A 20,370-nucleotide genomic window follows, 5' to 3' on the forward strand; every position below is an offset into this window, starting at 1 on the left:
GGTGACCAGGACCTACGAGAGGGCAAACATCAGGGAGAAGTTACCTTGCATCATGTCACAACACAGGTTTTTGCGGTCCTCACTTAGGGGACAACAAGCTGAGATCTACAGCTCTGTGCATCACTGACAGCATGGAAAGGGTGTATGAAGAAGCACACATGAATTCCCTTCAATTCCTAGATATTATTTTATGTTCCTGTTCTCTCCAATGCAGCCTTGGACCAATAGGTACTAAATTGTGCTTATAAACCTGACAGTGAATGGTCTTTTGACATAATACTCTTCTCAGCCTGCTTGGTCCTGGAGATGGACACAGTAGGTGCTGGATTCTGCTCTGATGATGGAAATGAGCCACATTGGCCAAATCACTGGACAGACATAGGTTTCAGAGCAATTCTAGTTTAAACCATAAGAAGTAATTCTGATTATGATGATCAAGATCAACACAGGTATGCAAACACACAGCAACCTTCTCATTTTGCTGCAATGCATCCAAAAGCATTGAAAGGAGCACTCTTTGGCAGACAAGCTCCTCACACCACAGATCTAATGACCTCGCAGCCACTGTGACAAGGCAATCATGCAGCAGGAGGCACAACACAGACCGAGCCGAGTTTATATGTCAACAGTTTAGAAACAAGGGGGTTATTTCTTATTTCACAGTGGACTTCCTGAGAAGTTACATTCAGGACTTGTCGGGGTGGTTCTGTTCTAACCTGTTCACCTGAACAGACTAAACCCCGATGCAGTTATGGACTTAATGATGGCAGAGGATCAGTGTGACTTAGAAATATCCTCTGCAGCACGGACAAAGCTGGTTAGCTAAGGCCAGACTAGCACCATGGACCCCAAGCACCTTCAGTTCCCTTTGCTGGCCTGGATTTCAGTTTCATTCAGTTTGGGTCAGAAATGTCATGTCAGGATTAAACCACCCCATTGGAACCAGTGCTCACCCCCTTGTCACAATCTCAGCGCACCAGGTTTAAAACATGCTGTTGGCCTTTCGCAACGCATCATTGGCATCTGTCATTTTTGTGCTGCACGTTTCAGCCTCATTGCTTTTGGCAGAACCAGACCATACACCAGTTCCCTCCATCACCATCTGCAGCGACATTTCACTTCTATTCACTTTGATGGACAGGTATTTAGAGGCTTCTGGCAAATGCCTATTTCCCTTCAAACACGTCAGCTTTCCAGCTATTGCAAGGAAAACGAAATATGCACGTGAGTGACCCAGCCGTGATCTCCTGGGGTTTAAATCAGTCCTAAATTACTGTAAGACTGAATGGGAAACACACAAGTTGTAACAGGGAGAGGGTAACCGCCCCGCTCGGTCTGTGCTGGTCTTTTTGATGGAAGATCAGGTTATACAGAACAACTGCAGTGTAACTGAAGCCTTTAGCCATGGGAAACACTTGCCTTTTTTCCCCAGCTAATAAAATGAAGTCATTGCTTATAATAAGCAGCAAACCTTTTACAGGTGGGATCAGGAATGTGACTGTCACCTCAATGAGAGCAAAGTCTGTCCCGGCTGCAGAGGGACATGTGCCAAATGGCAGCAAGAAGCCTGCATTTTTGGAGAACTCCCTGAACCCACCGTTCATTCGTGCCATTCTGCAATGCCACCAAAGTGCTCCTGATTTCCTCACAACTTCCCCGTGGCTCTACAGGCCAATGGGATGCCAAACTCTGGCAAAAGCAATGGATTCTGCATGAGCTTTTCATGTTAACTGGGGTTATGCTGGATCTGAAGTTCAGTGCAATGCACACGGGCTTTTCCAGCCTGCACTGAACCTGGTTCAGCCAGGAGCTTCCACCATGATTTGTCAGTGAGGATGAGTTCAGTATCAACCCAGGTTGCATCCAGTAATTGCCCAGGGTGTGGATCTTTACTGTGGCTAAAGCAAGGAGCAGACTTATCCCTTCTTCCCAGCTCGGAGGCAAACCCATTGCTATTTTGCCTCTTCTCCAACTTTTCTTTTCCTACCTGTAAAGCAGGAATTACAAATGCACCTGTATGTAACGGTGCAACACACATGGCTGGAGGAGCTCTCTCTCCCTGTCCCTGCAGATCTTTCTCTCCATGGGTTACCTGCTGGACCCAAACCCCATTTTGGGTCTCTGAGGTCCTTTCCCATCCATCTCTACCCTCACTGATGCCACCAGCCAGCCAGGCTGGGCTATGGACCATGGAACCAAGGGAACCACAGTGGCATCAACCTACCAGCGGGCAAGGAGCCTTTGGCACATTGATGCTCCTCTCCCTTTACTTGCTCAGGGAAGGAATTTGGAGATAGCAACACAAGGAGCATGTGGTAATTCCACGAGTTGGAAAACTGAGGGGGGAACATGGGATGGGACACACCATTTCCCACCTTGCCCCAGCTGTGTGCTCAGGGGGGATTCGGAGGTTAAAACAATCAGAGATCCCTGATTTGTACAGGAAACTTTAAAAGTAGTCACTTTAATTAAAAGAAAAAACAAATCCATGCAGAAAATCCCATGTTTAAACCACAACTGAAGTGGGGATCTGGGGGCACTGGGAATGATTCCCCCCCTCCACAGCCACAGGCTGGGGACATTTCCTCACCCCAGAGGCCATCACCATCTCTGCACACAAGTGCTTAAGAAGTTAGGCACAAGTTTCACTTCTAGGCTGAAACTTTGCAGCTCCCCACAGCCCAGGCAGTAACATCAGCTTGATGCAGACCCACACCTCACCTCCAGATGGGAAACCCACCCCAGACAACGGCCATTGCTACAAACCCTTCCAAGTACCGTCCTCTCTGGCAGCAATTTCCTGCAGGTTTTAGTCTATTCACCACAAAATAGAAAAGTCCCCAAACAAACCAACAAGCAAAGTGCATTTCTCACAGCAACCACCCCAAAAGCATTGCTAAAGCAGCCCTGGTAATATTTAGACCTGACCTGCAGCAAATACGAGTCTTGAAGCTACTTCACCACAAGAGGATGAGCCGTGCCACCCCGCGCAGCATCGGCTGCACTGCCCCAAGTTCCAAGTTTCCAACCCCTGCAGCCATTCCCTACTCCGCCAATACCCGCACATGCCCCAGACCTGCACATCCCCTCGAGTCATCCCTGCGAACCGAGCCCCAGATGGGAATGAGCCACAGACCTCAGTGGAGCAGCTTTTCCCTGGAGTCAGCCGGGAGGTGCGACGGATCCAGCTACATTCTTAAATCCTGGGAGAAGCAGCCCTGGCGCCTCATCTGCTGCTCGGCGCGGTGAGAGGTTTCAATTCCCAGACGTCAGGAGGGATAAGGAAGGGGAGGGAGAGCAGGGGGAGAGGGATGCCCCCACCTCCCTCTCGCCACGCAGCGGAGAGCGCTGTTGGCCCCTGTGCGCAGCTAAATAAAGGGTGTGTGCAAAGCAAGGCGCTGCTGCTGCGAAAAGCAGCGAAAAGCAGGGAAAAGCTTTCGGTGTTTCTGCGAACTAAACGCTAAACACACACTTAGGAAGCTCCACGCCGAGTTCCTAGAGCGCAGCAACAAGTCGTGGCTCCCTCCCACTGTCAGGCTCCCAGGGATGAAGTCAGCCCGGCCCCATCCACACCCCATTAGGCATTTCTGAGAGCCCGGCCTTTGCACCGAAGGCAAATTGCGTTTGTTGGAGGAAATTAAGCACATCTGTAAGGTCTGCAAGGCCAGAGGCTGATTCATGAACTGGAGCTCGATGATGCTGTGGGATACAGCCCTGAGCAACCCCGGCATGTGGTCCCCAGCCCCAGGAGTGCTTTTGAGAGCATCCAGCTCCATGCCAAAACCTTTTCAGAGAGATTTTCTCCTCCTTGCCAAGAAGGGAACAAGTGACAGTGGCATTTCTCATCTCAAACAGTGGCCAGATTTTCAGCTGCATCTCTGGGTCGGCACCAGTCTCCTATTGCAACAGAGCGAGCTGCAGAAGCCTCGCAACTCAATGGGAAGCAGAGGGACCTTTGAAAGTATCAAGTTAGAGAGAAAAAAATAAACTATAGTTTCCCAATATTCTGCACAATAAACAAACATTTGGCACTTTGCTACAGTTTTGTTTTAGAACCCAGGATTTGAAAACATCCCAACATACAGACTAAACAATAACACTGAAAGGAAACACTTAAATCTTACTAAAACAAAACATGGGAGTATTTGGCACCCTGTGGAGAGGGGGTTGTTGTGTAAATATCACAGAATACCTCTGCTGTGATTCCTGCTCCATTGCAGAGGCTGCTGAGATTTGCTACAGTTTACTCGGAAACCAAGAGGAGGTGAGAAGGGAATGAAGAAGAAGGAACTTTTCACTTCCAGGGAATTCAGATCCAGAGCTAAAATTCACACTCTGTTTGCATCAGAGAATTCTGGAGCTGTTTCCAGTACTTACATTCAGGTTGCTGCTTTCCATCTTACCTTTTCCAAGGTAACATCTTTCCATCTTACCTTTTCCAAGGTAACATCTTTCCATCTTACCTTTCCCAAGGTGCCCACACAACGCTGTAACCTCCTGGGTTTGGTTTAGCTCTAGCCCAATGCTCTGGGTTAAACCTTGGGGCCATCAGAGACAACCAAACCCTCCCTGAGCAGCAACAAAGGGCAGAATTTAAAAGGCAGATGGATGCTGCTTCACCTTGTGGCTGAATGGCTGGAAATAGCTGTGAGTGTATTAACAAGGGCTTTAAACACTGTGTGGCTTCACTTCAGGGCTGGAAGGAGCTCAGTGGGTTATCAGTGCAAACATCTCTCTTGGACCATGTTGGGAGCGATGTGCTCCCAGTTGTCCCGTTACCTCTGCACTGGTGCTGGGGGAGCACATATCCCTTTATACCATGGAAAACCGTGCAGCCAGCAGTAATGCAATCCCAAACCTACAACTGACACCGGTTTTCCAAGAAAGTCAGCTCTCACTGGAACACAAATCAAAATTACTACATTTTTAATGATTTGGGATTTCTATGGTTTTAAGACTTGGTTGGTGGCCAGAAGAGCTGTACTGAGGGACTTGCCCTGAGCAGGAGTGCTGGAAATCATCCTGCTGCATGCACAGCATTGCAAGCTGATCACAGGCAGGATGCTCTGTGAACTGGAAAGCAAAGATACCTCCCCAGTTTCTTGTTATTACATGTTATTCCATGTTTAGTTCACTTTACCATGTTATTACCTGTTACTCTCTGTTCAGTTCACTTTCAGGATAGTCTGCATATGAATATTCTTCATTGCCTGCAAATGAAGTCATCCTGGGAGCAGCGGGGACCAGGAGGGCTGGATTTTGGTGGCTTTCACTCATTTCTGTTCCTTCCCAGAGTCAAACCCAAATTGTGACACATTTCCTCTTGGGCAGACGCTTTTTAGGGTCTCTCCCATCACTAGGTTGGTTGCAGCCTACAGTGTTTGGGATAGCTGCCTGGCTCCATGCCGAGGTGAAGCTGGTTTAGGACTTATTAGGGGGTGGGAGCACAAAAAACACCATCATGGAAGCTCAGACATACTCACTTGCTTGGTACCAAACCTCTTGCTGCTCATCCACTCGTGCCACCTGCCTGGCAGCTTGGTTGGGTGAATGGCTTGTTCTCAAGCTTGGTTTCATGATGTGCTGAATGCTTCCATTGGCATTAAAAAGGGGCTGTAAGAGCTTTGACCTTCTCAAGATCATGCAGAGCCAAGAACTTCAGCATCAAAATCTGAGACGTGCCCATTAGAATATGTTTATTTGAAAATACATTAAACTGCCTGGCCAACATTTCACAGTGCGTGGTCCCTCCCCACAGTCCCGCCTGGCTCAGTGGAGTATCCTGCCCTCCCAGGGGTGGGATGAAGACTCCTTCGCTCATTCAACAGCTTCCATGACTTCCATCACAAGAGTTCGTGGTCCTGTCATGATGAGGCTGCTGATGGTCTGATAGTCCAGATGCAGCACGTACATCCCATTCACTGAGAACACAAACTGGCACACCTGTAAGGAAAGGAAGGGCTGGCTGCCTTCATCCGATGTCTTCCTGGCACTGACTAGACCCAAAGGCTGCAACACAAATAACTTGCTATAAACCCCTGTAAGCCCTAAAGTGTTACCACTCCATAAACCACACTAATAATCACTGTGCTGTTATCACTACATCACACAAAAAAAAGGGCCAAAGGGATTTCGACTGTGAGCTAACAGAGAAAGAGACTCATTTGTGAGCAGTGGTTCACTTCACAGATGGAAGTAAGGCACAATATTAACATGGAGCAATTTGGGAGCAAAGAGATTAGGTAAGGAGAAATTAACTGGGCTCTTGACTAAATGAAACAAATTCATCCACCCCCTTCCAACCCTGCCTGAAGCAAACAAGGAGTCACACTGCCTCTGAAGAATCCCATTATTCCAAATAGCTGTGTGACTTCAGACTTACATCAGCTTGTAGAAATTACTCCCACACTGCTGGGGGTTTCATAGGGAACTCAACACTTCTTTCATTCATCCTTAAAACTCAACACAAAAACCCCAAATGTGCCTGGGTCTAAAATGAGCTTCAAGACCTCAATTCACTTCACCTGGAAATACTGGAAGTTACTTACTGAATCACACCAAGGCACCAGCATAAGGTTATTAAGCTTTTGTGTACGTGGAAAATAGTTCCATGAAGAACTACATCCTCAATAGCAGAGAAACACAAAATGTGTTACATCTCTGCTGGGAGAGCAAGTGGCTGGGGATAAAGCTCTGCTCCTTCCCTGCTTCGCTGGGGTTGTGCTAAGTTACTGGAGCTGAGCTGGGAATTCTTCACTTTGTTTTTAGGAGCTCAAACAGATTCAACAACTCCAAACAGCTCAGTTGTGACAGAGGTTTTCCAGTTTCAGCTGCCCACAGGCCCTGTGCTGCCCTGGCAAAAGGCAAAGCCAACACTGAGCAACCACAAAGAGGGCACTTTGCCTGCAGAGCATCCTCCCTCTGCCTCACAGCACTGCCAGAGCTCCATGTGCCGACTCGGTCTGACTCATCTCCACTGCAGGAGGTGGGATTATCACAGAGGATGCGTTTGTGTTCAGCCCAAAGAACAACAGCACGAGAGTTCTGCCTCCTCTTAAAGCACCATGAGTAAGTACCTTCATCCCCGCAGCAGCAGCGGGTCCTCCTGGGTCCACTGCTTGGATGTGGCAAGGTCTCCCTCCTCGGACCACAAAACCCCAGCCCACTGCATCCCCCACAATCTACAAGCAGAAGAAAAGGGGTTTAAAAGCCAAGGAATGGGCTGGAGACAGGAGATGCAACAGTTCCCAGTGAGATGGAGAGCTCTGCTCATGCTCTTAACTTGCCATGGCGGGGAGAGAAAGGGCTGTGCAGCAAGTGAGGTGCAGAACCATAGATAAATTGCTCTCTGCAAAACTGCTTTCTGATTAACATTCCTTGCCAGCAAGTGCAGAAGAATGAAGCACAGGCAGCATGAAGCTGAAGTGCAGGCATGCACCAAGAGCACATTGAGAACATTTCCAGAGCGTGCATACGGTGCCTTTTCCTTGGCACAGGGCAGCATTTCCAGGATGGAAGTAGCCCGTTTCCTGTAATACCAGGGCCATCTAATGGGACTAAAAAAGAAAAGGAATTCCCCAAGGACTTTGCACATCACCCGTATAAATAAATCACAGCAACTGCACAGCTAAGCAGAAGGAAACGAGCCATGAAGGGCCCAGGCTGGCAGAGTTGAAGGGCAGGGCAAGAGCATTGAGGAGGAGAACGAACGGCACGTCCTCACACGTGCCACATGAATCACCAGCTTTATTTTTCTTGCTCCTTCCCATCAATTTCTGCAGCACAGTTGATGTGGGAACCTGATCCACAGCTCCTCTGTAGCACTACTTGTGTCCAACCAGCATGGCAAGACAGCCCTCATGCTTCCTACCCTGGCCACTGGGACATTCCCCATTCAAAGGCAGCCAGGAAAGGGCTGAGAAGTTCTACACAGAAGCAAACAAGCACAGTAGGATCTGCAGGCAGGAACTGTCCTGCAACATCCACATCCAGCACCCACCATCCCTGCCTTGACCGGTCCTATAGCTTTAGAAATCAATAGAAAAGCAAAAGCCCCAAACTCAGGTTGTTTGCAGCTTCCTGGAGATTCTGCAGTGTGTTTATTTCGTCCATGAAAAAAGCCCATCATGAGGAAGGCAAGTGTGGCCTCGGATGCTCCCCCATCAGTGCTGCTCCATCAGATGCTGATGGATCATATCAACATATCTGATCTACATTGAAGCTGTGCATGAATCCGTGTGACACAGAGGATGAGTGTCAAAGTCCCAACTGTCACAAGACTTATCAATGCTACAGTCTGCATGGAACTGGATGAAACACAAATGGGAGGTTTTCTGTCCAGGAAACAGTCTCTTTCCTGATCTATCCCTTTGATATATGTTAAATTAAAGCAGAGGCTTCACATGTTTTCACCCACAGGACTACCCGAAGACACCAACCCACTGAGGCTCACCAAGGAAGCTGTGATGATGTGACATGCAATCAGAGTTTCAGCGCACAAGGGTCAGAGCAGCAGACAGAAAGCTATCAAAGAGCTGTCAGAGAACTCAGTGCTGCTGGATTAGCAATACCATTCGCAAGGGTCACTTACAGTCAGTGTTTTCTTGATGTAGGGGGCCCCGGGGGACAGGAGCTCTTCGTTAGTGACGGGTCTCTTTAACACTAGAGCAGAAGGTGACAGATCCTATCACGATCAAGGGTTTCATACAATAAAGTGCATAACAAGGCAGCCTGGGGGTTACCATGGGCTGGAGAACAGATACTAGAACCAGCCACGGTTACTGCCCAGAAATCCTTGCATTCACCTCAATGTGTTCCAAAACACCTGCACAACTTTCCACATCCAGCCTCAGAGGTGAGGCTGAACCTCTCCGCTTGCAAGTCACCACACCAGCAGTGGCTGCATTCGGACCTGAGGCTCAAGCTAGCCTGGCCATGAAGGAATAGATGTGCAAGGATAGGGCAGTGCAGGAGCCCAGACCTGATTTGGGGTTGCACTCAGCCACGGGAGGGAATACCGGCGCTGGAGTAGTGCTGAAGTAGGGGTTGGAGTTTCCAGCGAGGGAAGTGATGCTGCTCCTTCGAACCGCTGAGACAATCTTGATCTCCTTGTTGGTCTGGACTGAAAGAGGCAGAAATAACAATTACCCAAGGAAGGAACAGAAGGGATTAAAATAACAAGTTTCCCCCAGCAGCCTGACCCACATCCGAAACATGAGCACGCTCTGAAGGTGGCACCTGAGCTTAGAAACAAAGAAAGATCAAGAATTGATGTATAAGCTGAGTTATTTTGCTGGGATGGGGAGCTGTGATAGCGACTGCCACTGCTCACAACATCCACCACAAACCAGTGGGATGCGTGCTCTACTCCATGGGATGCGTGGAGGGACCCGCTGCGCCCCAGCTCTCGCGTGCTCTGCTAATGCAATCCTTGCTTTCACACCCCTCCACAAACACAGCCCGATTACCAGAGAGAAAGCTGGTGTTGCCTGGCTCCGGGTTGAGCTTGCGAAGACAGAAGGGGCTGTCCGGGCTCTCGGAGAGGGCACGAGAAGAGTTCTCATTGAGTAGCTCTGTGAGGCGGCGCCTCCGCCGAAAGTTGATCCAGAACTGGTAGAGGAGGTTGCTGTCAAAGAAGTGATGCCTGTTGGAGACTAGGAGAGAACAGGGGAGGAGGGAGAGGCTGAGGGGCTGTGAAACACACATAGTAAATACACCGAGGGACCCAGGTGAATTGCTTTTAATGCCTTTGTGTTCTGCTGCAGGTTTTCTGCCTGTTTGAGAATGCTACCTGCAGGGACAGAGGAACAGCAGGGCCACGTCCCAAAGGGATGCCACCTCCCAGGGGTGCATCACTGAGTCACAGCCCTCCCCCTGTCCCAGGACATTCAGAGCACTCCCTGCCTCCTGAATGGAAAGGTTCATTCCTGCAGACGGAAATGATCCCCAGCAAAGCAGAGCTGGACATTTCATCCTCACAACCCGGCCCTCCAAACTCAGGGATGGATCCCAGCCCTGCAGCCAGAGGCTTTGAAGGACTGAAGTGCAATAGCTCAGATTTCAACTCAAAGCCTTTGGGGTGGTGGAAGATTGCTCCGATTTCAAAGGTCACCAGCTCCAAACATAGCACTAAAAGGCCCCATTGCCATCCTTAAGTGGGCACTTGACCAGCACTTGTTGCATGACATGAATGGGGATTTGTTCCTAGCACAGCCTTGATAAGTATGCTCATGTCTTGCTTTCCATCCCAGCTGCAGCCCATGGATCTCACCATGCTGGATGATCCCATGCTCCAGCAGTGCCCGTCCCAGCTCCACCGCTTCCTTTCGGTTCTCTGCTTCTCCCTCCTGGACCAGCCAGTCGATCATCTCACAGCCCAGGAAAGTCCTCTGGTACTTCACTGAGTTCTCCTCTCTCACCTTCAGGAATGACTCTTCCACACTCACCAGCCTGGCACAGAGGTGGGACAAGGCTCCCGTGATGCTCTATAGCCCTGTCACCCCATATGAGAGCTTCAGCCAGATGATGCAAGGCCAAGGAAAGCAGGCAAAGCATTACAGCCAAAACATTGCTGCCAGGGAGCTGTGGGGAGCGAGGGAGAAGTGCAGAGCTGCGGTGTCAGCCTTCATCCCAATGGAGGAAGCAGCTCCAGCTGAATCAGTTCAGCTGCAACCTCAGCTAAAGGCCACAGAGAAAGCAAAGCAAGTAACTGAATGCGTGCAACAAATGGCAGAAAGTCCAAATTGATGGAGAAGGTGTGTTTCAGCGAGCACATACTCAGTTTGCAGCATATGGGAGAGCTAAATCCAGTGTCTCCACGAGAGGGTGCAGCGGGCTCAGCCGTGAGATGCGCTGGATGCTCTTCCCCAGTCCCATGTTGCAGCTGCAGAGCAAAGCAAAGCACAAGGGCTGCACATCTGCAGAGGGGCAGGGAGCGACCGAAATCAGCACCCGAACCAGAAACAACCCACACAAAGAAAACATTCCCAGGAGCACTGGGAATGGCCACTGGATACACCCATCCCAGGAAGCTGCGGACTGGACCTCAGCACTTCCCTGGGTACCAGATCCCAGAACCTGCGCTTGAGTTGGAGCCCTGAAAAGCATCCCTGAGCTCAGAGCACAGCTTCTGCCCCAGCCCCAAAGAAACGGGTTGTCCTGTAGCTGTGACAAGGCTCAGGAAACAGCATTTCCCAATGCTATGGCACAGGGTACGGAGAAAGGAGAGAAGAGCCAGCTGTAGCCGTGGCTCCCCTCTGCAGAGCATCGTCAGCAAGCACAGACAGCACAGAGCACTCCCAGCGCTCACTGCCGAGAGTTGTGTCGCAGGGGAAGGACTCACGTACTTCTCATAGAGATTTTGGCCTCTCAGGAACACCTTCACATCCTTAGTGAGAGGGAAGGTCCCGTCATCCTTGCGGAAGCGATAGAGCAGCTTGGCGTCCTTGTAGTCCGAGTGCTCATCGCAGACTGAAAGGAGTTCAGAGCAGGGAAAAGGTTGTTTTAAAAGGTGGAAGTTTGCATCTTCTTAACTCCAAAAGCCATGATTCAGGTGTCATTGCATTTGGGAACTGAACACAAAACCTTACAGGTCAGTGCTCACAGGAAACCAAAGTGGTTTTGTTGTTTGAAGAGTGTTTTCAATGTGTTTCCAGTATGTAATAAACCAACATCAGAGCTTTCAGAGGCAGCACAATGATCCTCATGAGATGATTACCACCTCCTGGATCCCAGCAGAGAAGAGGGCAAACAGTTTAGACAGCCTATTTCAGAGCACTTAGTGCTGCAGGTAACCAGCAGCCCTGCTTCCAGAGGATTACCAAAAACAACGGGTCACGAGGCAGGCTGGAAAGTCAACTTCTGGGTCCTGCCAGGAGGTATCACAGGGGCAGGAGGGACGCGTCCACGATAAGCGATCAAAGCAGCATTGGCCCCCTGTCTGCTCAGCTTTAATTAACTAATGGATTGATTGGGAACTGTGGGCTGGAGAGATGGAAAAATAACCAGGTTTAGGTGTTAATGGTTAACTGAGAACTCCCTGCTCCTGCTTTGTGCTTTTGTGATAAAGCACAGCAGCCCTTTGTTTTTATTCAAGGCAGCTGAATGTAAAGGGCATCAACCTCAGCAAGTAGCAGATGGTAACGAGTGTCTGCATTGCAGTGGTCAAAGGCAGCTATTCCTAGAGAAGAGGCTGGATTTGGTATGGTTGTCATCTGCCTCTGCCTTCTCTATAACTACCACCCAACTCCAGGCTCGTGTCCCAGCGCTCAGCCCCAGCCCTTCCCAGCACGGGTAGTGCTGCTCCAGCCCTGTTTGGTAATCCAGGACTTTCATTCCTGATTAAGCCTGAAAGTCACACGGAGAGCAGCAGCTCTTTACCAGTCTGAAGCCCTTGTTTCCTGTTGTTCTATCAGGAGCAAGGGCTGGACCTTGGGAATTGCTCTGCAGCTCAGTGACAGACCACATGGCCTGAACTAAACCAAAACTGCTGAAATAATCTTTAAAAGGAAGAAGTGGCAACACATAAATCCCAAGGGAAGCATTCCTATAGGATTGCTTCAGCCCCAGGTTTACAGGCACCAGATTACTTTTTGCTTCGAGTGATGTGGACTCCACACCCCTGCTTATCCCCACCTCAGCATGGATGGGGAAACTGAACATCATTGGGATCTTACAGGGAAAAAATGGATTTCCCTGCAGGTGTGAAGCATGTGTTATAATTCAGCTTCCATGGCTTCCTCTTTTACCAGTGCAGAGCCCAGGTCCTTTATCTGAGGGACAGGGAACTGGGACATCCCCTAAAGCAACACAGATCCATGTACCTCGCACCTCCCCATCACCTCCCAGCTTCTCCAGGAGCCCTCCCCCAATAGGAGGGTCATGAAGACGACCTGACCATGCTTCCATGTCCTGATGGATATACATGGTGACCAGATACACGACCACCTCCGTGGGGAGCAGAGAAACCCACACACCGTGATGGATGATGTAATGGTCCATCAGCTTCTGCATGAGGCGGATGCCCGTCTCTCGGTCCGGTGCTTCTTTGTGGTCAATGAGCCAGTCCGTGAGCTCCTTGGCCACGAAGCAGTTTGGGTACGTTCGGAGGTGGTAACGTCTGTCCTTTATGAGCTTCCTGTCATGGAGGCGAAGCCTAGAGAGAAAGATTGAGCAGAGGTGGTGATACAGAGGTATTCGGGTCTAACAGCCCAGCGCCTGCCCAGCCACTCATGATTTGGGACTCCTGGCAAGCACCCAGTGACTTATAAATTCAACCAAGCCCTCGGCTTCACAGAGACTGCATCAGTCCATCCTAAGGAGCCTCTCCATCATCCCCTTGTCTCCTCTTACCAGTACCCAGGTCTTAGTCTGGACCATACGTGTCTTTTTGCTCTAAAATACACATGGCAGCTAAGTGAAGCTGGTGAGGAAGGGCCAAAACACAGGGAAAATAAGTGCTAGTACATACATTTGTCATCTTGGCACAATTCTGTGTCTAGTTCTCCTTCCCCATCACCATGAAAGCAGGAATGTAGATGCCCCCAGGACAAAGTCTTAGACACAGCTCAGGGTGGGAGCAGCGATGGGAGCTCTCGTTTCTTCTTCGTGTGCCAGGCAGATCCCATGCACTACCTACTAATCCATGTACCCACTCATCCAACAGCGGGCAACAGTCCTCACATTTTCTGCTTCCAACTGGGATACACTGGGACAGAGTTTACCAAAGCAACCACCATCCTTGTCCTGAAAACCTTGTTGTTGTGGCAAGCCCGTGACTGCGATGGAAAGATAAATACGGGTGAAAGTCACTCAGGTGAGCGTGGTTTGACTTTCAAAAGGACCTTTACAACTGAGCAAGCCACAGGGCACAGAGATCTTTTGTGTTCAAGCCAAAGCCAACCCAGCTTGGCAGGAGATCTGTCCAGGAGCCAAACTTTTGCCCTGTGGTCATGACTGTTCCCAAATACTATCCCTGGGAAGTGCCCAGTGCATGCAGCAGGCTCAGAGACAGCAATGAAACATCTCCTCTGGAACCCCAGCATGGTTCTGGTTTCAGATTATTCATTTCAATCCAGTTTTGCCCTGGGCCAGTCTGTTTTCCAAAGGCATCAATCACTGCAGCTTGGTTTATGTGGAGCCTCAAGTCCTTTTATTCCTTTTGAAGGAGTTACGTGGACAACAGTTTCGGACACAGAGGGAAGTTTTAAGTAACCTAAAGACCTATCAGATACTAACAGATTAGCCTAGACTGTAGGATTTACAAGTATTAGAGTCTCAAAAGTCTTAAGATACACCCTTTTGTTGGATGAAGAGTTAGTAACTTGTTAGCATTAATGCTGAGGCTACTACAAGCCAACATAACCCTGAACAGGTATTTTCAGACCTTCCTGGTAACCCAAATACTAACCCAAAGATTCATGCAGAACCTCCTCCTGACCTTGCCTTTGACAGGCTTCCCTCCAATACTGATGTCTGTATCTCCAACATTTTACTCTCTTGTCCTGGATGACTCCTTCCCACGATTCCACATGTGGATTTTACCTGCAGGGAACAGCCCACAGGCAGCTGCCTGCTATTCATAAGAGATTTTACCTCTTTTCCTTCCTTATCTCATGGTCCACTGTCAAAACGCAACCGGACAGAGTCAGCAGCAACTGCAATAGGGAGGCTCCCACCCCACCATGCCCCAGCCATGGGGGAAGACAAAGTCATTTATCATATGCTTTATTTCCTTCATAATACAAGTGGGATGTCACTTTAGAGGCATGTTTGGTAGAGATAAGACATGTAGCAAGAGCACTCTATGGCTATCAAGAGTCTGCAGGACTCTATAAGGACTATATATATATATATGTATACATATGTATACACACACACACATACACGTATACTCACCCACAATAACACACAGACCATAATCACACAAGGCCCACACTGAAACTGGTTGAGAAAACACCATTTCCCCTATAGGTCTTTTCTCATCATGTTTCAGAGCACTGCATAAAATGCACAGATCTTGTTGGGGGCGGGTAAAAGAACAGGAAAGAAACCAGATTTTCAGCAAACACCACTACTAAACCCCAGGATCATTGTTTTGTTGTGTCTTAAATGCACTTATTCTGAAGCTATTCCACTGGGAACAATTGCTATGATAGGGATGAAGTGGCATTCAAGCACCTCTGGAGCAGCAGTGCCTTGGACCTTCATGGGCTGCTCTGAGTTAGTGACAGGGCAAGGAAGATGCACAGCTCCAGTGTCCTTGTGGGCTTTTCACTTCCCTCTTCTTTAGTGTTTCCCATCAACTATAAGGAGGCCAATTTTGTCTTTCAGATACAGAAGGACACAACACCAGCTGCTGAGCTGACAGCCCATGATTTTAAGAGATTTTAGCTCTTATGTTGCAAAAGCAAAGCCAATGAAAAAGAGGGGTGTATAATCGTGCTCCCGGATAAAAAAAGATATAAGGATGCACAATGCAATATTAAGAGGTTTCTAGATGCTAAAACCTACCCCATGTACATAGTTCTTCAAAAAGGGGGAGGGAATATAAAAGGCAGAATAATTCAAGGACAAAATACTTGCTGGAACGGGAGGATTGACTCTTGCAAAACACTCCTCGCTTGGCAGCAGGGAGCTGCTTTCACATGCATTGGATAACCAAATTGTTCCTCTGTCAAGGTCACTACAAGGACGTCATTATTCATCCTGTGTAACCTTGTTGAAAGGGAGAATCACAGCAGTGTAAATAGAAGAGAAAAAAAAGATCCAAACAAAGAAAAACAAATCATAAACCTCCAGGGAATGGAGTTTAAATCACTTCAGCCCTTTCAAGCACAACTTCCCTGCTCCTGTGGCAGACCAGCATCTTCCCAGCAGCGTTATGGGTGTCCACTGCTGGAAAACAACCCAAGGAGCTCCCCTCTTGATGACTTCTGGGTGTTCACATCATGCAGCTCCAGAACAGAGCCTGAATCGGAGGCATTTGCCAAAGCAAAGGGCTTTCTTGTAGGGAATTTGCTAATTTACTGTATAGTAGCTGCACAAAACCAGAGCTAAAGCAGCAGCTACTCTGCACCAAGAACTCACACGTGCCTGCACGGAGCGGGAATGTCTCCCTGGGGTGCTCTCCATCACCTCTTTCCCATGTAAACAGACCTTGGGCATCTCAAATGCCAAGGTGGATCTTTCAAGGATATTAACTCCACGTTCCCACAGCAGTTAAGTGCAAATAAAGAGCCCTGGAAAGATGCCTTTTCTGTTCCTTTCTTTACAGAAAAATAACTCCAAACAACCCACCCACCAAACAATTCAGTGCTCAGTGAAAGGCAGCAACAGCCACAGCAGATTATCTGCGAAAGAGCTGCTTCGAGGGCACATTCAAGCTGTAAACAGACTCAGGAAACCCAGTTTGCTGCACTCCCAGTCTGCAAAAGCACCAGTGATATGTTGGGGGAGCTCTGCAGGCCTGTGGCAGCCCAAAGTGCTACAGAGATGCTTTGTTTTCCTACTCGTATTTAAATGCATTTATAGGAAAACAAGACTCAAATCTCAGCAAGAAACCCCAGCAAGCACCAGTCTCCTTCCCAGTCCCCATTTTCACCAGAGCTGAGAAGTTAATAATGAGCTTTTTGAGGTCATTCTGATCACAGAGTCTTGGCTTCTGAATAACATCCATCAGGTGACTGCCCCATGGAGTGTCCCCCGATTCCTGCAGGAAGACATCCCCACTTCAGGAGGTCCAAGTTCACCAGAGAACCACCAGATCCTCCGTGGCCCAAAGGCTGTTGGCCAGGAATACAAACTTTGGTGTGTTCAGTCGCATACTTTTAAATGAACCCTATTTCTAGAGCATCAAAGTGTGAGCATTTCATTTACCAGTGTCTCTGAGTATCCAAATACACCACTGGGCACCTTTGACAGTTGTAGACAGTGGCTGGAATCAGTTCTGTTCCTCACACGAGAAAACCTGCCTTCTCCTCTCACATTTTCCGCCCAAGACAGAACTTTCCCAAGTATTATTTATGTTTAAGAGTATTTAATGCAGCTCAACAGAGCTATTAGAGAACAGCTGGTTCACTTGACCATGAGGAATATACCCAGCAGAGAATGCACAAGGGCTTGTCTCTACTTGAGCAACTCAGGTTACAGCAGTGTGAATTCAAAGCCTGGTAGCTGCTCCAGAGTATCTCGGTGCACATAAGCCATTTGTTGCAATTAGAAGTGATTAATTACAGAATGCCACCCAGGAACACACAACAACCCCCAGTAAAACCAGGGTGAGCTTCATGTGAGTTTATAGGTCTGAAACAAAAAGACCAACAGCAGATGCTGGGAAGAACAAGCCTCAGACAACAGCCCTCCAAAACCCAAGCCCGAACTAGTAGTGGCAATTATCTGCATCTATTTGATGGGGAGAAACTCCAGACCCAAAACTCCTCTTCCCCCCCATCCATGGGCTAAAAAACAGCATCCCCATGGAAGTGAAGGGGCCCTGCCCCCAGGCATCCCAAAGCACAGTCTCCCCTCGGTCCCTTTAGGATCTGTTTTGTTCACAGCCATCCCCACAGAGCATTCCCTCGCTTGTGCAGCTATTTCTGGCTGGGAAATGCATCCTGACACTGAACACTCGTCCCTCCGGCCAAAGCAAACTCAGAGGGATTTGCAAACTTGCTGGGAAGCCAAAGAACTGTAAAGACGGAGCAAAGGTTTGTTTGATGAAATGCACTAGTGGGGAGGCAGGGCAGGAAGCAGGGACCAGGGAAAAACAAATGTTTGAGGGTTTATGTGGATACAACAACGGTACTCGCTGATGGAGGCTTGCAGAGCCAGGGCAGATGGTGAGGCTCCTTTGCAAGCTCCTTTATTCCTTCCCTGGGGAAAGGCAGGGGAGCACAACACGGATGTTTAGCCCTGCCCTGTCTGCTGTGGCCTTGACCTCACCCAGCCTCCCTGCCTCAGTTTCCCCATTGCTACCTCTTGGGCATCCAGGAACATTCAAATCACAAGGTCCTCACCCACCAGGCTGCAAGATCCCCAAAACACAAGAGACAGGCTCGAGCGCTCAGTGTGCTTTGCTCTGCATCACTCAGTTCTCCTTTCAGCCAAAGGAGCTGCAGGGGAAGAAGGAGCCCGGCAGCAGGTTGGTGTCCATCCCTTCACCTTCCTCCCCGGGCTTTGTGCTGGCCAGCAGCTCCTTCCAGTCTCTCTGCACTGGGAACAGGCTCCTGCCCAGACCAAAGCAGATGTGGCCGCAGCGTGCCCAGCCACCAGCAAGAGCACCCACCTCTCCATCACTGTGAGCGCTGGGTGCTCTGCGGTCCTTCCATGACATGTAGACCCCAGCGGAGCTGAAGGAGAGAGCAGTCCCGCTGGGTGACATCCATCTGCTCCTCTCCACACAACCAAGAGCTCGAGTGTTTCAGAAGCAGGTCAGGGGCACGAAGCAGTTGAGGCTGCCCAAAGGCAGATCAGGTCTGCTCCTGGTGCTCTGGTGTTTGCAAAACGGCACCAGTCTCCCAGCATCGGGGTTACAGCATAGACCAGCCTCTGAGGTGAGAGCTCTCACCTCATCTCTCCACTTGTAGGTGCTTCTTACTCCTCCTACCACCCCTCCAGCAGAGATAACCTGCACTGGGTTCACCCTGGGGTAATCAAACCGCTTGCTCCTACTCAAGATTACAATGTGCTGCAACAGGCTTGGGCTGAAAACTCCCAGATTTTGGGAGCTCTCTAACCAGGAGGCTCCAGGGCATTCCAGCTACGATGAGGGGATGATGAGTACCCCCAAAACCACACTCATTTTGTGTTTTCTATTCAACTTTATCCCAGTCACTCTATGGAAAGATATTCCCTCCCTGAACACACCCCGCATCCCTGCAGGCTTTAGCATCCTTTTTAAAGGCTCAGGGTACATTCACATTAAGGAGTGGAGCTTCCAGACAAATGTTGGGAGGGGAAAAAAGTGAGTTATTATGGGTTTACTGTGGCATTTGCACTATGTCTTTACCTTGTTTATGAGAACCACCATAGTGTGCAGTACGCTGGAAGAGCACTGTTCACAACCACACAGTTAAATAACCTCAGCAGCTGAATAGAAGAATGCACAAGAAAGTTAAGCTCATTCTCAAAGCTTCACTTATAACTTGGGCTCCGAGTCCTGCAAAGGCAGAAAGGTGGATGCAGCCTCCAGCCCCAACAGCAGCTTTCCCAGTCACTCCATGAGGAAAAGACTTAATTCTGGGAGCTAGGACAGTAATACTTGTGAATGACAACAGGCTGGAAGTGTGGCTAAACCATCACTGTATAGTTAAACCCCAGCCACTCTGGACATCAGCTGTGTTTTCAGGATGGGGCCTTAACCCTTAGCTGGGTATTTCCAGTCCTTGGCACAGTACAAATAACAAAGCTAAAGCTACCATGGCTCGCTGGGAATGGACACCATAGTGACACTGAGCTAATATTAGGAGTCTGATGCTGGCACACTTGGGCCCTGGGCTCTTTACATTATTCAAGGATATAGTTCCTATTTTCCACCCCCATTTTAAACCAAAGCAGGGCGGCACCAGATACAAACAAGCAAACTCTGCTCGAGAGCTAGAAAAGCCTGTAGATGTAGGCTTAGAAGCAAAGAGGGGGTTCTGATCCCCACCTCCCCCAAAGGAACATGTGTTCTGAGCCAAAGAGGCTTTCTTGCATAGAATATATGTCTATATTCATAAGAAATGAAACCTCAGAAGCTACACAAGAACCAGGACTATAAATATACAGAAGTTCAGGGCCACCACATCACGTTCCACACCTGGGGGAAGATGCAAAGGGATAAAAACCCCATTGCCATCGGCACCCCGCTGGTAGTCCCCTGGAGGTGAAGGGCAGGAGATGCTCTGAGAGGAGCAGCAGGATGAGGTAACATGGAAAAGGACCTGGTTCACTGCTGGTTTGGTGGGCAAAGGAAGAACCAGCAGATACTGGGGAGGGGGAGACACCAGCACATGGTGGGAAGAGGTTGCTCAAGGATAAAGCTTTGAGCCTCCTGCTAAGGGGGTACAGCCCTGCCCCATGGAGAGCCCCATCACCTCCTACCTCAGCTGCTCTCCAGCAATCATCACCTCTGCCCTGTAGTGCTGCTCCGTGGCTTTCTTCTTCAGGCTGCTGCTGAGGCTCTCCATGCTGAGCTGGAGCTGGGGAGATGCGCCGGGGGCTCTGTGCATCCCGTGGGATGCGGGATGAGGAGATGCTGGCCCCCAGCGTGGTCCCCAGCCTGGCTGGCAAGGTGCAGCCCGGCTGGCTCCAGCTCCCTGCTTCTCCTTCCCTGTCTGTGGTCTCTGGAGGAGGAGCCTGCTGCAATCTGATCCCGGCTTTCCTGGTTTC

General features: G+C 49.3%; 1 protein-coding gene across 1 annotated transcript; it reads right to left on the reverse strand.

Moving 5' to 3' along the window:
* Positions 1–5,745: 5,745 nt before the first annotated feature.
* LOC104413381 (DEP domain-containing mTOR-interacting protein-like) lies at positions 5,746–20,168 on the reverse strand. Its single transcript, XM_010024354.1, has 9 exons — positions 20,083–20,168; positions 12,975–13,153; positions 11,346–11,469; positions 10,271–10,449; positions 9,468–9,653; positions 8,981–9,121; positions 8,591–8,661; positions 7,077–7,181; positions 5,746–5,943 (listed from the first exon to the last, which is right to left on the reverse strand). Exons 1-9 carry the CDS (start codon positions 20,166–20,168, stop codon positions 5,818–5,820), a joined length of 1,197 nt encoding a protein of 398 aa, XP_010022656.1. The 3' UTR covers positions 5,746–5,817.
* Between the last annotated feature and the right edge of the window lie 202 nt (positions 20,169–20,370).

Source organism: Nestor notabilis, unplaced genomic scaffold (genome assembly GCF_000696875.1).
Source record: "Nestor notabilis isolate BGI_N333 unplaced genomic scaffold, ASM69687v1 scaffold4441, whole genome shotgun sequence".
Classification (NCBI taxonomy): Eukaryota; Metazoa; Chordata; class Aves; order Psittaciformes; family Psittacidae; genus Nestor; species Nestor notabilis.

What these genes read in the sequence shown, in the direction of transcription:
- LOC104413381 (XM_010024354.1), bottom strand. Translation starts at nt 20,168, where the DNA reads ATGGAGAGCCTCAGCAGCAGCCTGAAGAAGAAAGCCACGGAGCAGCAC. An exon ending in ATTGCTGGAGAGCAGCTGAG is followed by an intron (nt 13,154 to 20,082) that starts GTAGGAGGTGAT and finishes CTTTCTCTCTAG; the next exon opens with GCTTCGCCTCCATGACAGGA. An exon ending in ACATCAAGAAAACACTGACT is followed by an intron (nt 7,182 to 8,590) that starts GTAAGTGACCCT and finishes TTCTGCTTGTAG; the next exon opens with ATTGTGGGGGATGCAGTGGG.